We start from the raw sequence: 17,490 nt of genomic DNA, 5'->3' as shown, positions 1-17,490 counted from the left end.
TTTGATTTACTGAAATTTGTCTGGTAATAGAAGTGTCACATACCAGTAATTTCATGTATTTTTCCTCTATTTATTTTAAATTGCTATACTCTGATGAAAGATGTTACATTAGTGCAATGTGTTACTGGTCATCAGTATGTAAAGAAACTTTGGAAAAAATCAATTATGAAAAAGTGTCAGTGCAGCACTGGCTGATCACAGAAAGAGGGAAGACCAAATTCTCAGCAGATGTAAACAAGTATAGCCCCTCTGAAATCCACAAAGGGAATATAGCTACACCAGAGGATCTGACACGAAAAGTTAGAAAATATAGACATTTCCAGAGCTATTTTAATGGAGACACTCTTATATACTGTCAAAATTACAGCTAAGTATTTGCAAATTCAGACAATGGAGTATATATGAAAATATGTATTTGGTATGGACTCACTTATGTGCAGTGTGGCAGAGTTGCAATTGTTGTAGCAACTATAACTTTGGATTTCCTTTGACTCCTCTAAAATGTCGACCATAGTTTAGCAATACAGACGACCTACTAAAGATTCTGTTTTTAAAATACTGTGGTCAACTTTTTATTGTGAACGCTAACCTTAATTTCATGAGCAAGGTCATTGAATCTTTATTAAAGTTGCACTTCTCCAAAATGTTGAACTGTCCTTGCAGTTAAATAGATATTTAATACAGAAAAGACTACTTTAATAGTCTGACTGAAAATCTTGGATTTTATTTTTGGATAAAATAAATGCCTCAGTCATGACCATCTTGTCTGTTCTTGTTTTTCAACTTTACTCATAACTTTCAAATTAGTTCTCAATTTCCATTTTATAGATAGAGTATTATTTATATTGCAGGTAAATATGTACGAGTGTAAATTAGATTGAAAAGGACAGTGTAAACCATCAATGTGGACATCAGTTCTGTGACCTTTAACTTGCAATAAACATTAAGCAAATGATCGATGTAAGGAATTATTTTTAATTGAGCAGAGACATTTAAAGGGAACTTTGAATACTGAACTCAAATATTCATAAAATTTTGGAAGCATCTCAGGAGCAAATCTGAAAATATTTTAAATATTGAGACTCTAGGCATAGTATTACATTTTGTGCCCTGGCAGTTGAAGATGTACTGTTAAGTATATCTAAGATTGCCTCCTCTAAATCAATTATGTAAAGTTGAAAGAACAGTATGTCCAATCTAAAACTGTAACAGCTGAGGAAAGCCTGTTATATATTCCCAAAAAAGTAAAAAAGTTGAATCTTTGATTACTGTCTATTTTGAAACTTTTTGTTACAAGTATGCAGGTATCACACATAATAGATATGTTTCTAGCAGACAAGTTTTCCTTATCACATTATAGAATGAAATACGCAGTACTGAAACTTGCCTGACACACGGTCAAGAACCTCTGCCAATGTTGTTGAGACAGGTAAGTGAAGAGTACGGAACTTGTGTCCTGCGCCATACATTGGATGTTGGATTACATGGCTGGTAGCATTAATTCTACCTTTGTACAGCTAAAAAGAAATGAAAACCACTTACTTTCAAGTATTCAGAAATAAGGCCAACAATCATGACAAGTTGTTAAACTATATTAAGTAAAATTACAATATGAAGCCATTCACACTCCAGATCAAAAGAAAATTGTTTGAAAATATGACAACTTGATACGATGGTAAAATTATTCAACAAAAATTAAAAACAAAAAAACTTTTTACACAAAGAAAACTGCTGCAAAAACCTATTTTTGTTTAGCACTCAGAAAAAAAAATGGTTTAAGTTCAGTACAAGACACTCTCTTGTCGTCTTCAGTGTGCATGCACGTAACGTGTTAGGTACTTGGGGTTTAATTTCTTTTCTTTCTTAAAGGAAATTCCCCTCCTCCCCCCCACTCCAATAAACTTCGCCCAGATGAGGAGGTGGTTACTAGTCTTGAGAAATCAACAGAAAAAAAGTTGAAGATCACATACCATTTATGAGTAAACAGAAATATAGTAGGCAAAGTAATTCTAGATTTAGCAATAGGTACTTTGCTTTTATAATACAAGAACCATTAAAGTTATTTTAATATAACTGAAAATAGCACCTCTCAACCCAGATTACCTCCCCCATTTAAATTCAGTCTTATCTGATTTCTTTAGTTAACAAATTTTAATTGCTTTTCTACCCCTCCTAGCTTTCCAAAATCCTCCCTGCCCTGCACAGGAAGAAAACTATGATTGTTACTTCTTGCTCATCAACAGCATTGTTTACTAAATCCCAAATGCAGGGCCAGTTTATTCCTGTGCAACCCAATCAAAAGCAAAGGGGTTGGATGGGGGGTCACTGGGGCAAAATTTAGTCAGAACTCATTTTTTATGACATCTGAGAACTCTGTAGTGTTTGAAGGGTGTATTGCTATAGAATACTTGCTGTTCTGAAGATCTACTATTTACAGCAAATGCCATTTCTGACCAGATTACTCCACCCACCAAGTTAGAGCTAACTTACACCCTGTTCTAGGTAGTTTAAATGAAAAGATATAAATGTGCAATCCAATCTTTTAAGAGAGTCCATATGTTGCAAATGTATTTTAATTGTTCTGTGCACATCCACATTATGTTAAGATTTTTTCTTCAGTTGTTTTAGATTGGGCAAAAAGAAATAAAGCTATATCCCTAGAACTATGGAGCCAAAGTCAAGTGCCAAGAATGACTTGAGTTTGGTAATCATTTTGTCACCATGGAAAGACAGGATCCTGGTTCCTGTAAGGAGGCTGAGCCCTTTTCCCCTTTGAGGTTTTAGGCTTCTGGAGCATGTTGGTAAAAACCTTCAAGATCCAATGTCTGCCATCATTCAACAGGTAACTAGTGAGGAAACACAAAGGAACATCCACAAGAGAGCCCAAATCTTACTCCAAGGATGTATGGGAGACAGAGATAGACTCCCCATCAAGGGACCTCATTAACCTCTCAAGGGCCTAAGACATGGAAATGTTCCTCTTAGAAGTGGACGGAATAGTCTTAGGAGTATATATTTGGAGTTATCTTGATGGGTCTCAGACTGAAGACGACTGACTTGCCCATTTGGTCCTGGACATTGAAGAGAACTGACCTACCTATACAGTTATCTCCAGAGGAATCTTGCGCACGTTAGGATAGGTGTGTGAGAGAGAAGTTCCAATAAGTCATCCAGACTCTGATCCCCTTCTTGTGGGAGAATTGAGGGTTCAAGGGCTGGGGACAACTGTGGTAGAGCACCCCTTCTGTGGCTCCTGAGAGGGTGGTCCCTCTAAGAGAGGCAACATCATCACAATTTTTGCTTCCTCTCTTTATCCAGATCCACTATGCTGAGTAAAGCACGGTGGGTTGGTGGGAGAACAAAGCCAAGGTGAGAAGTTTAGTAAAGAGTATCATTTTGGACAAAATTATTTTTTCTTTTTAAAAATCTCCAAATTTTGCTTAAGAGAAGGAAAAAGAAAGTGGGGAACGGCTGTGAAAATTGGCTTTAAAAGCCAAAAAAGTAAAGGAAACGAAGGATAACTGAGCAATTGCTCTGTTCAGCCCCATAGAGACAAGAGTCTGAAGAACCATACTTTTGTTTGTGGCCAAGCCCCATGGACACTGTAAAGACATGTGAGATGCCTCTGGGATGCTAGAAGAGATGTAACAGAATGTACCACTATCGGTGATAAGTAATGGTCCAGAAACACAGATGCTGAGCTGACTATAAAACCTAGCAAAATTCTGAATTGAACTGAGGTCAATTCAAATTCTCTGAATCATTTTTCAAATTTGTTTTTGTATGCTTCCAGTTCTTTGCTATTGAGACCCAAATCATATTACCACACATTGAGAGAGTAGGTGCAGCCTGTTACGTGACGTTCCTTGAAGTCTTTCAATGGCTTTTATAGATTCATAGATACTAAGGTCAGAAGGGACCATTCTGATCATCTAGTCTGACCTCCTGCACAGCGCAGGCCACAGAATCTCACCCACCCACTCCTACAAAAAACCTCACCTATGTCTGAGCTATTGAAGTCCTTAAATCGTGGTTTAAAGACTTCAAGGAGCAGAGAATCCTCCCTCAAGTGACCCGTGCCCCATACTACAGAGGAAGGCGAAAAACCTCCAGGGCCTCTCCAATCTGCCCTGGAGGAAAATTCCTTCCCGACCCCAAATATGGCAATCAACTAAACCCTGAGCATATGGGCAAGATTCACCTGCCAGATACTACAGAAAATTCTTTCCTGGGTAACTCAGATCCCATCCATCTAATATCCCATCTCAGGGGATTTGGCCTATTTACCCTGAATATTTAAAGATCAATTACTTACCAAAATCCCATTATCCCATCATACCATCTCCTCCATAAACTTATCAAGTAGAATCTTAAAACCAGATAGATCTTTTGCCCCCACTGCTTCCCTTGGAAGGCTATTCCAAAACTTCACTCCTCTGAGGGTTAGAAACCTTCGTCTAATTTCAAGTCTAACACTAAGATAGTAACTCTCTGCAGAGTCTCTTGCTGTGTAAAATGCGTGCTTTTTATGAAGAGATCAAATTTCATACATTTGGTAGTTGGATGGAAATGTAAACACGCACTCTTCTGATGCTCCAACAAAAGTGCCTTGGGAAACTTGAGCATCAGTCCTCCTTTTTAAAAAAAAGTAAATAAAGTGTCATGGTGACTAGGCAAGAACCTCCCAACTTCCTCAACATACCTTAGGACTGTGTTAGATGTTCCTTTCTCAACAGGTTTAACTACAGTGTTGAACATTATGTGTTAGCAGTTTCGGATGGTTGCATTTAAGAAGTTGCTCTTCTTTATTTTCATTTTTTTTGTTTGAACTAGTAGCAAAGATCTCCTTGTCATATTACTTGGTATTTTTAGATGGCATGATATACAGCTTGGATATAATATTCTATGCTTTACTTTTCAAATGTAGAATCAATAGTAGGGATCAATAAATGGGAAGCAATTTTCCCAGTATGGAAGTATTAGATGGTCTCAATTCTTCCTTTAATTTTTCCCTTACTTCACTTGTAGCATCAAGCAGTGGACTTGCGAATTTAAATCTGTCTTAATGAGTGTATCCTGGGTGCAATGCTTCAATTATTTCTTTAAATTGTTCATTTTGTATTATATCGAAGAGGATGTTGGCAAAAAAGAAAGCTGCAAATTTAACTAGTTCAAGTCTTTTTTTTTTTTGGCAAAACATTTTTCTTGTAAATAAATTCTCTTATGAAACTCTTAATGTCTATATTTTTCTTTAGAAAAAATGCATGTTTTCATTACGTCTATTGACAGTCTCAATTGCCACCACTTCCTTCAATATCAGGCAACCAAAATTAAATTTATACAATGATGTTTGGTAATCAATGAATATCAATCATTTATTGACCAGGAGCTTTCAATTTACTACAGTTAGAATCTGTGAGAACCAGCTAATGAATTCAATACTCAACATTGAAAATTAAGAGCTAAATAAATTCATAAGACATGTTATCAGAAAACCCTCAAGAGGTTTTAGATTCTAACGAACTGAGACCCTCTAAAAGTTTGTAACTCCACTCATTTCTCTCTCTCCAGTGATAACATTCAACCCCAAACCTCATCCTCCAATCAACAATGGATTCCACCAATTCCCCTTCCATCCCAGGCATTCTATAACTTGTGTCAGATAGGAGTAGAATTACTTGTGGCTCTTTTAAAGGTTACATTTATGTAAATATGTCAGAGTGATATACAGCAAATTAATAATCTAGAAAAAGCCCCTTTCCCCACATCCACCAAAAAAGTAGTTATCACTATATTCTGCAATAAATATAATAAAGAAAGTTGTCATTTTGTTTGCAAAAAAAAGCAGAATCAACTGTGAGAATGTACAAATAGTGTGCAGTCAGATTGAATTGACATTCATAATGCAGATGCACAAAAGACCTACTGGACATGGGGACTGAAGAAACATGGTCACTTTTTCATCCTCCAGCATCAACTGCAAAAATAGCCTTCTAATAAACCCTGAAATGTTTCCAGATGTTGGGAGGTTCCCTCGTTGAGGGGATGACTGGAACAATTCACAGAGAACCTGAAAATACAAGATTAGATAAAATCTTAGACTATGACTGTGCAAAACCTATAAAATAAAGCTCTGCATTACTATTAATAGCGCAGCATGGCCATTAACTTTTAAGATTTGCCGCTACTTATTTTTCAAATTAGGATTTAAATGAGCTCATCTTCTATTTAATCACCAGAGAGGAGAATAAATGGTTACCTATGAACAGGTAACCAACAGCAAAACAAGCTAAAAATTAATTAAGAGTAAAAAACAAAAAAGCATGAGTCATCAATATAATATTTCAAGTTTATTTTTAAGGCAATATTCTGAAAATCAAAGGCTAGTTGACAAAAATATGGAGCGGGAAAGTCAATCTTGACTAGATGTTGCATCAAGAATGTGAAAAGTAATTCTTTATGAGGAATTTCGCGACACTGGGGTGATGTTCTTCTCTGGAAATGGCCTTTTCTTACTCAGTTTATCTGATCCTAGTATGTATTCACTCTTAATTTACGGATAAAAATTAAAGGCTTTTTTTAATGTTTTCCTTCTGTTGGCACTGCAGAGCTAACAGCTAAGAGGAAGTGAACAACAGTAGATGCTTGTTTGCAGCATCACCTTATAAGAGCAACCACTGCTTACGATCATGCATTCCTACAACTGCAATACCCACCTGCTGAAGTGAAGAAACAGATTGACAGAGCCAGAAGAGTACCCAGAAGTCACCTACTACAGGACAGGCCCAACAAAGAAAATAACAGAACTCCACTAGCCATCACCTTCAGCCCCCAACTAAAACCTCTCCAACGCATCATCAAGGATCTACAACCTATCCTGAAGGACGACCCATCACTCTCACAGATCTTGGGAGACAGGCCAGTCCTTGCTTACAGACAGCCCCCCAATCTGAAGCAAATACTCACCAGCAACCACACACCACACAACAGAACCACTAACCCAGGAACCTATCCTTGCAACAAAGCCCGTTGCCAACTCTGTCCACATATCTATTCAGGGGATACCATCATAGGGCCTAATCACATCAGCCACACTATCAGAGGCTCGTTCACCTGCGCATCTACCAATGTGATATGCCATCATGTGCCAGCAATGCCCCTCTGCCATGTACATTGGCCAAACTGGACAGTCTCTACGTAAAAGAATGAATGGACACAAATCAGACGTCAAGAATTATAACATTCAAAAACCAGTTGGAGAACACTTCAGTCTCTCCGGTCACTCGATTACAGACCTGAGGGTGGCTATTCTTCAACAAAAAAGCTTCAGAAACAGACTCCAACGAGAGACTGCTGAATTGGAATTAATTTGCAAACTGGATACAATTAACTTAGGCTTGAATAGAGACTGGGAATGGATGAGTCATTACACAAAGTAAAACTATTTCCCCATGTTATTTCTCCCCCCACCCCACCCCCCACTGTTCCTCAGATATTCTTGTCAACTGCTGGAAATAGCCTACCTTGCTTGTCACCATGAAAGGTTTTCCTCCTTTCCCCCCCCTGCTGCTGGTGATGGCTTATCTTAAGTGATCACTCTCCTTACAGTGTGTATGATAAAACCCATTGTTTCATGTTCTCTGTGTGTGTGTGTGTGTATATCAATCTCTCCTCTGTTTTTTCCACCAAATGCATCCGATGAAGTGAGCTGTAGCTCACGAAAGCTTATGCTCTAATAAATGTTAGTCTCTAAGGTGCCACAAGTACTCCTTTTCTTTTTGCGAATACAGACTAACACAGCTGCTACTCTGAAACCTGTCAATATGTTAACTGAATTCCAAAAGCAAGGCCACATTCTGCTTTCTGTTACCTGTGCAGCAATCAACTGCACTGAAAGCAATAAAGTTGCTCAACCATGTCTGCAAGCAAAGTGTTTTTATTAGTGAGAGACAAAAAACACCCAGCTTTATCTTCGGATTCCAGATTAAGAGTGCACAATTGGGCAAATTTGATCTGCAAGCACACCACCAAGGTGCCATTTTTATAGCAAGTTAGCAAATAGAAATGCACTTTAATGTAAGTGACAAAACAGAGCCCCATGCACCACACTGAATATTGTACTAGCGGGCAGAAGAATTAATTTCTTCCATCAAACAAAGCCCAATGTGCTAATATTTCATGATGTAAAACAGTCTCTGTTAAATGGTATATTAAAGAATCAAATCTACAAATAAAAAAATATATACTGCAGAGTCTACATTCACATCCCTTAATCATCCAATAAGCTATTTTTTCCTATGCAAAACTTAAGCCATGAAAGCTTAGGTTCTCAAATCTTGTACCAACTAAATTTTCACTTAAAAATGATAAGAAGAGTTACAGATTAAGGTTTTGCTCTTTACCTGTGCCATCAGCCTCTGGTTATTAGGATGGCAGGAGATGCACTGTAAGAAGAATGCAACTGTTGCATTTTCAATTGCCGTCCTTTGCTGAGTGGTCAGTCCTGTTCCTGCCGTTGAAGAAAGCAAAGTAGATCTTGCACTGGTCTGTTGTATTACCACACTGTGTCCTCCAGAAGTAGCACCAGAATGGCACAACAAAAATAAAAGTGCTGTCCACAGTGGATTGACTTCAGAACCACCCAACCAATCCTTCATGATGTGGCTGTTACCAACTTCTGTCAAAAACCTGAGTACAGGAGCAACTAGGTCTGCCGTGATGGGCATTTTATTAAAGTGCTGTGGAACATGATGTCTCCTGAGTCTATCCTGGGTAATATCCACAGATTGAGAAGTGCAGTCAGAGCTGGAAGTATGGTTAAAGCAGAAACTAGCAAGGCTTCTTACAAGGAGAGAGGGCAAACCTGAGTCCAATAATTGCTTGATAGCTTCGGGAGACTGAGATGAGGCAGCAAGGGTAGCCAAGTGAGACTCTGTTAGTGCAAGAGGTGCTTGTGCGTTTTTAGAGTCATCTGTTAAAGATGAACTAAGGTCCTGTTTTTTGCTGTCATCCGTCATAGACAGTCTGTGTTGACACTGCATTGGAGGAGGGGTAATACCCATCCAGCCCATTAGTAAGGAAAAATAATTCGGGTGGATGTGGCACATTGAGCAAAGCAAACTGTCAACAGCTTTCTTCAAAACCATGTTGCAGGGAAGAGACATAGACCAGTTAAAGAGTGACCTAAAGGAGAAGGGGAAAAAAGAAAAAAAAAAAAAAAAAAGTCACACCAAAACAAAAATTTGCCACTCATTTTCCCTTTTACCTTGTTAGTCAAAAGTTCATAAAAAAGCTTTCCAAAGATATTATAAATGAGTTTAATTATGATACAATATTCAGAGGTTTGTAGAACTTTTTTTTAATTAACACAAATATCTGAGAATGTTAGCCGACTTGAGATCACAGCATAATCTGGACACTGCATAAAAAGCATTATATTTTAATTTATTTCATTAGGATATATTTAATACAGCTATTATCTAGTAGATTGAAGACGAGGGCTGTAAATCAAGAGACCCAGGTCATACAACTGTACCATTTACTTCATGTAACCTTGAACAAACTGTGACCTCAATAATTCAACGTTTAAATATGGGGATAACATAACCCACCTTTGTGAAGAACTTTGCAATTAAGCGGTTTAAACATCCCAAAGTATTTTGTTAAGTTCCCAGGGCATTCTATAACTTTCTCTATTCAAACAGCATCTAAACAACTTCTACGACAGAAGAATGAAAAATAGTGTAACGTAGACTTAGCGTAATGAAGTTCTTCTACGTACCCCCACTCTCAGTGCTCTTCTGAAGAAAATTACAATTGAAGATAGGGTACAATTTAATAAAATTAAACCTATGTAATTGCTCGGCTTAGGCACGGTTGAATCAGATTTCTCTGAAGTGGACTTAGATGATGACTTGCTCTTATGTTTATGAGAGTGCTCCAGATCATCCCAACAAGACCCCGATTTGGGATCTGTGGGAGTAGATTCCCTTGCTCCTAAACTGGACTTTGTGGCAGGAGGCACACTCTTTGCTGAGGCAGGCTGTTGTATGGGAAGAGGTGGGGCCTGGCCCGAATCCGACTGCTGCTTCATGACTGGCTCTCTCTCTGAGGTGCTTTTTGAGACAAAATTTGTGCTCTTCAAAGGTACAACTGAGCAAAGCGTGACAGATACTGCACCTTGCTGAGAGACGAGCTTCATTGAGGAAGTTCAGGCAAGCATTGATGGTTTTCGCTGACTGAGAAGGAGTGTGGGCAAGCACAGATTTCGAAGCCTGGAGTCCAATACCCATAACAAGATACCAGGAAGGAGAGGGTGAGAATGGACGACTAACGCTAAAACTTAACTAAAACTATAGAGTGAAATTCTAAACTATTCATAATCTATACATACCACATATATGCAGACTGAACAATAAAAAGAGGAAAATGAAGCTCTGGACACTATAGAGGTTCTGACCCAGGCCATGCAGCTGTAAGAAGGAACTTGAAAGGCGGTTGCTCTGCTCTTTATCTCCTCAGTTGGAGGCATGAGGAGACCAAAGGCTCATGGACAGACCAACAGACACTACTTTCAAAGAGTTCTCTGACTCTGTACGCATGGAGAAAATATGCGCCCATAGTCGAATACATACATGGACCAGCACTCAAAGAATTTGTAGTTTAGAATTATTCATATATGTATCCAAAGACACATACAAATACAGATGCATTTTAAAGTCTATGAATAAGGTGTACTCATGTTTTGTAAACAACTTATTACAGTCTCCAGAATATTAACCAATGCACTAAACCTGGCAACAAGACAGATTTTTCAGTTACTCAGTTTAAATTTTTCAAAATGTAACTTTAATTCTTTGTTTTCAAGTTCTTACGACTGTAATTACCTAGAGCAGTGTTTCTAAACGACCAGTCCATGGACCGGTGCTGGTCCCTGAGATCTCCCTGACAGAGTTGAGGAAGGCAGCAAGGCGGTCCCTGGTATCAAAAAGGTTGAGATATACTGACCTAGAGGATAACCCCTGTGTTCTTATAAGGACCCAATTGACTAAACACAGTTACATCAATTTCCTTACATTGACTCCCTATGAAATTCTGTATTATTTCAAAGTTTAAATAGCTACTTTTTAGCCAATAGGTGGGGTCTGGGGAGATGGGGGGGGGGAATAGTATGTGGCCATGTAATTAACGAATATCAGAGCGCATATGAACAAGAAGGCTGAATTAAATTGCACAGGCAATCATAAATCTAGCATATCCTAACTTTTGAGTACTTGACTTTGCAGCTATTTTAACGTAGGGTTTTTTGTTTGTTTTGTTTTTTTAAAGGAAAGCAGTAAACAGAATTATATGCAGCTAACACCTCCACACCCAAAATTGTGATAATCTGTAGTGCTTGAACATAGAGCCTTCAACACTGCAGGATAGCTTGAGCTACATGACTAGCTACATTACCTGGCCTCAGCAGAAGACTTATCCTTAAGGAAGAGGAGGAGGTAACTGCTGGAGCCATGTGCTGGGTCTGTGGAAACCTAGCCAGGTTCTCTCTTCCTGCCTCCCATCCTAGCCAGTTATTCCTCATTTTGTATTTGTACATTTGCTTTTTCCTTCTTTAGTGTAGGACTTTACACTTGTCTTTATTGAATTTAATCTTACTGATTTCAGACCAATTCTCTAATTTGTCAGGGTTGTTTTGAATTGTAATCATGTCCTTCAAAATGCATGCAAAACCTCCCCAATTTGGTGTCATCCACAAATTTTATAAGCATACTCTCCACTCCATTATCCTACTCATTAACGAAAATGATCAATACTACCAGAGCCAGGACAGACCCCTGCAGGACCCCATTAGATACATGTCCTGCTAGTTTGACAGTAAACCACTGAGAACTACTCTTGTATGCTTTTTCAACCAGTTGTGCATCCACATTACAGTAATTTCATATAGATTACATTTTTCTAGTTTGCTTATGAGAATGTCATACGGGACTGTGTCAGAAGCCTTACTAAAATCAAGATATGTCATAACTGCTGCTTCCCCCAAATTTACTAGGACAGTAAACCAACCAAAGGAGGAAGTTAGGTTGTTTTGGAATAATTTGTTCTTGACAAATCCATCCTGGCTACTATTTATCACCCTATTATTCTGTTCAGGTATGAAAATAATAGATCACGCAAACAACCTTAACTCTGCCCTACAGAGAACCATGGGGGAAGGGGGGAGAATAAGAAAAACTAACATGCATTTAAAAATTAGTTTAATCTAATCTGGGACCAAATAAACTAAAAATCCTGAATCCTAATGGTATGGTTACAGCATGGCATCACTACAGGGCAGTTAAAGTTGTTTGAGTGCCTTAATTGGGCATTTAGATACCTTAACATGCTTGCAGCAATGATTTTTTTTACCCTTAAACTATAGATATATACCCTCAGCTATAACTCCATCATAAAGTAGTTTTTTATCTGAGAATTTTATCTGAGCAATGTAAAGGTGTCAGAGTGTACTGGTGAGTTTGGCCCCTAATTCGCATGTTAGGTCATGCTGTTCAGAGGATGAAATCATTATTGCTTGAGCTCAGGCTCCTCTTTCTTTATAGATTCTGTAGTGGAGAACACGCACAGATTTCCCATGAATTTTTTTTTTTTTTTTTTTTTTTTTTTTTAAAAACAACCACTCTGCATTTGAAAATTACTCAGTATTTGGTTAGTTGCCCAAATACAGTTTCCCAGATGTACTCCTGTCAGGCTGGGTCCAGTCCATGCATATGGGATAGACACACTTCTAGTAATTATATTCCTCAACTGAGAAACTTCATTGCATCCAGTCCTGTTACAGCTTTTCAAACTATTGTGTCTTGCTTTCTGCTTGTATATTACCTAACATATTGTGGTTGCTAGGAGAGGTTATAACGCTTATTTTGTTTTTTAAAATTCTGATCATATCAATTAGGTTTTTAAATTTGAAGATAATCCTGAAATAAATGGTTATTGTAATCAGCAACTCAGGCATGGTCTGGCTAAACAGGTACGCTGAATTCCAACTGGATTACTTGGGCTGTCCACAAAAGAACATTTTCTAGCTTTTCCATTTTAAAATTTCGACTATAGAAAAAATTTAGTTTACTAATTAAAAAGTAAAATTTCATTTGTTGTTTTAAATATAAGGATATGGTTCCTTGAGAAATTAAATCTTCTTAATATTGGAGATTTACTATACTGTAGTTGCATTAAAATATTTCTACATTGTTTTACATGAACTGTGACCAGAGCAAGGCTGGTAGCCCCAGAAATGAAAGCAAATGTAGGATATTGATAATAGCTATAAAAACATATGAATAGTTTAATAAGAAGTTTCAGAAATGCTGTATATTAAAAATAAGGCCACAAAGGCCATTTAATGATGTCATACATACTGAAAGAAAAGTAAATGGGATAAATGAATAATTTGGTCCCCTATTACAGTTACTACCAAACAATTTTAGAATATCATGTTATTTATAGTCATCTCTCTGGCCCTCTCTGTAATACAGCACCTCTTCATTAACCATAGTATATTAAGCACCAAATAAATTAGTATTCCACTATTACTGCACATGGAAACAGCAAAATGCCTATCTTTTAATAAATGAAAAACAGAAGTTATAAACTGCATATAGTGAAATATTTTACTTGCACTACTTACTCAAAGAGCTCTCTGTTCAGCAATGCTGGTAAGTCATATTCTACAAGGAGCTCATAGCTATGCCACAAAATTGCTGCTACACAGTGCAAATGGGAAGGAGATGGCATCAAGAGACCATACTCTCTTGTTGAACTGTTTGGGCAGATGTAACTGATCCGGACATTTTTTTTCATGGCAGCTGCTCTTGCAGAATCACTGACCCACTTCAGTAGGGCTTGAATTCTAGAAGGCAAGAGCACATAGCATATTATAACAGAAGATCAATCAGCAGTCGGAATTTATAAAACAGATCAACTAGCTGCCCCAAAATAATTTACACTAATCTATTTCTTTAAACCAATATTAAAGGTAAACTACAAATCTTATAACATTTCCCAAGGTTCATTAACTGTAGAAATTGCCTTTTTTTTTTTAAAGTTGGAATCTCATACTGATCTGCCACAAATTGAATTTATGTTGCACTTGCTCAAATTTCACATTTCCTGCACCATTTGTAAAGCCTGGGATGTCACTAACCATTGCAGGAGAACCAAAGATGACTTAATTCAGGACTTGGCAATAATTAAAAGAACAAGTGATTTTAAAATGTATGTTTTAAATTGTAAATATTTGTAATTTTATAACGACACAGTATACAGGGAAAAACCATTCAACTTTGGGAGCAGAATGTAGGGGAAGCAACAGAGCTATTGCATCCATAGCAGTATGGAAGAACAATTACCTAAAGTCCTGTAAGTAATAGCTAATATAAGCAGAAAGAAGAAAGGGGTTTCACAGATTCAGAGATTCCAAGACCAGTAGGGACCACTGATCATCTAGTCTGACCTCCTGAATAACACAGGCCATAGAACTTCCCCAAAATGATTCCTAGAGCAGATCTTTCAGAAAAAAACATTCAAGTGTCAGTGATGGAGAATCCACCACACCCTTCGTAAAATTGTTCCAATTATTAATTACTTTCACTGTTAAAAATGTACACCTTATTTCCAGTCTGAATTTGTCTAGCTTGAACTTCAAGCTACTGGATGTGTTACACCTTTATTTGGTAGATTGAAGAGCCCATTCTGATGCATCCGATGAAGTGAGCTGTAGCTCACGAAAGCTTATGCTCTAATAAATTTGTTAGTCTCTAAGGTGCCACAAGTACTCCTTTTCTTTTAGAGGTAAAATAAACTCTCTAGTCCTATTCGAGATTTCACTGCATCCAAGCGTTGCATTAGTTCTTTGGCCACATCATCACGATGGGAGCTCATGTTCAGCTTATTATCCACCACGACTCCCAAATCTTTTTCCATATCACTGCCTCCCAGGATAGAGAGTCTCCCATCCTATAAGCATGGCCTATATTGTTTGTTCCAAGATGCATATATTTAGCCATATTAAAAAGTATATTTTCTTGTGCCCAGTTTACTAAGCATTTTTTTGAAGAGAATGCAAAGATACATAAAATGCAAAACTAGAAGTTTCTTTATAGTTCTGTGCTCACAGGATTTTTCAAACTGGATCCAAGAAAAGTATGTTTTAGCATAATGAGAAAACACTAAGCAATCCATTTTAAAAAATTTTATTACTCAAAGAAATTAACAATTCAAAAAATTATTTTACCTGTCCTTTGTTCCAGGGTCCTGAGTTGTTCCCAGCTGATAGAGAATGTCTATTGTAGAGTCAGAAGACAGGCCATTCAGTCTTCCAAAAAGTAAAGGGCTATTCAAATCTTGCCACACACACAAAAGGAAAAAAGTAACAGTAAAAGTACTCATTTAATTTTTTTTGTTTTTAAAAGTGCACGTGGGACACAATTACGGAGGCAAGTGTATTATAACTTGATACTAGGATTGTGTTGAGTTTTACATTTAAAACAAGGATTCAATCTCAATATATAAAGAATGCCACATGTCCTCCCCCATACCACCTGTGAGTATTCAGAAAATATTCTGAGAATTTACAAGTAAATTCATTAATTTCTCTGTTAAAAATTGGTTCTTTACAATGTAGTTAGACTTAGGTCTAAGTTACCCCGAAGTGGAATACCATTCTTTAAACTTTCCCATATAGTTAACACTCATCAAAATCTTGTGCATATATCATATTTAATGATTTTTTTAAGTAGTGATGGTAATTTCTTGTTATTCTTCATAACAGAGTTTCTTCAGCAAATTTAATGAAGATTTTCCCTCTTCCAAAATGGCTGACACATCCTATTGCTCTCAGTAATACTGAGACCACGTGCAGTCCTCAGGTACCCATTTTGAGATTATTGCTCTCCATGAGACTGAAAGCCACAGAATATTCTCAGCAGAACTGCCCACCACCATAACCTGCTCTTCACAGTGCTCTTCTTTACTTCCTGACAGGATAGGGAACTCTGTCATCTTACCTTCACTTCTACTGGGAACAATGAGAGTTGGTGGCCATTTTGAAACAGGGCATGTTCATGAGGACAGGCTGTGACTTAAGTCCTATTCAGAATAGGAGATGGCAGCCATTTTTAAAGCAGGCTACTCCTCATGAGTTTCTCTGAAGAAAAGAAATCTATACACTAGCCTCTGATGACAGAAACATTCAGATAAAATATAAACAGCTAAAGTGACCATTAAATACTTTTTTTTTTTTTTTTTTTTTTTAAAACTACCTCTCCCACCAGACCTATTTACTTGGGGCAAGAGGAGAGAAAAAAAAAAAAAAAAAAAAGACGGTTACTCACCTTTGTAGCTGTTGTTCTTTGAGATGCGTTGCTCATATCCATTCCAATTAGGTGGTATGCACGCACCGCATGCATGGCCGTCAGAGAATTTTTACCCTAGCAACACCCACTGGGTCGGCTGTGGAGCCCCCTGGAGCGGCGCCTTCATGGAGCTTGATACATACCCCAGACGACGCAGCGCCCCTTCAGTTCCTTCTTGCCGGCTACTCCAACAGAGGGGAAGGAGGGTGGGTTTGGAATGGATATGAACAGCACATCTCAAAGAACAGTTACAAAGGTGAGTAACCATCTTTTCTTCTTCGAGTGCTTGCTCATAATCTATTCCAGTTAGGTGACTCCCAAGCTTTACCTAGGCGGTGGGGTCAGAGTGAAGTACCGTGGATTGTAGGATCGCTCTAACAAACACCGCATCATCTCTGGCTTGTCGGACGATGGCATAGTGAGAGGTGAAAGTATGTACTGAAGACCAAGTAGCGGCTCTGCAGATCTCCTGGACTGGGACCTGGGCCAGAAAAGCCGACGACAAGGCCTGAGCCCTTGTAGAATGAGCGGCAGGGTCGGAACACTGGCCAGATCATAGCAAGCACGGTTACAGGAAGTGATCCAAGAGGAGGAGATCTGCTGGGATGAGACTGGGAGACCCTTCATCCATTCCGCCATCACAACAAAGAGCTAGGTCATTTTCCTGAACGGCTTTGTATGCTCAATGTAGAAAGCCAGGGCCCTATGAACATCTAGGGAGTATAGCTATTGTGGCTGACGAGTAGCATGCAGTTTGGGGTAAAAAACCAGGAGGAAAATGTCCTGGTAGAAAGGCCGGGTGAGGTTGTAGCTGCACCTTGTCCTTATGAAAGATCATGTATGGTGGTTCCGAGGTAAGAGCTCTGAGCTCAGATACATGCCTTGCCGACGTGATAGCGACGAGGAAAGCTGTTTTCCAAGAGAGGTATAGGAGGAAACAGGTGGCCAACATCTCAAACGGGGCCCCCATAAGCCTGGAGAGGACCAGCTTCAGGTCCCATGTGGGGACTGGCTGCTGTACCTGTGGGTAGAGATGGTCCAGACCCTTAAGGAAACTACTGAAAATGGATTGGCAAAGACA

At 38.3% G+C, this 17,490-nt stretch overlaps 1 protein-coding gene across 1 annotated transcript in view; it reads right to left on the bottom strand.

The window, feature by feature from the left end:
- The window catches only part of BIRC6 (baculoviral IAP repeat containing 6), a 342,876-nt gene that overhangs the window by 142,350 nt on the left and 183,036 nt on the right, over positions 1-17,490 (bottom strand). Inside the window, 5 exon segments of the mRNA XM_038394017.2 lie at positions 1,388-1,517; positions 5,927-6,070; positions 8,403-9,183; positions 13,685-13,906; positions 15,290-15,398. Coding sequence (XP_038249945.2) covers positions 1,388-1,517; positions 5,927-6,070; positions 8,403-9,183; positions 13,685-13,906; positions 15,290-15,398 — 1,386 coding nt within the window.

The sequence above is a fragment of the Dermochelys coriacea genome, chromosome 3, assembly GCF_009764565.3.
Source record: "Dermochelys coriacea isolate rDerCor1 chromosome 3, rDerCor1.pri.v4, whole genome shotgun sequence".
NCBI classification, from domain to species: domain Eukaryota; kingdom Metazoa; phylum Chordata; order Testudines; family Dermochelyidae; genus Dermochelys; species Dermochelys coriacea.
Note: the sequence above shows the minus strand (reverse complement) of the source record. Positions and strands in the feature narration are given on the sequence as shown.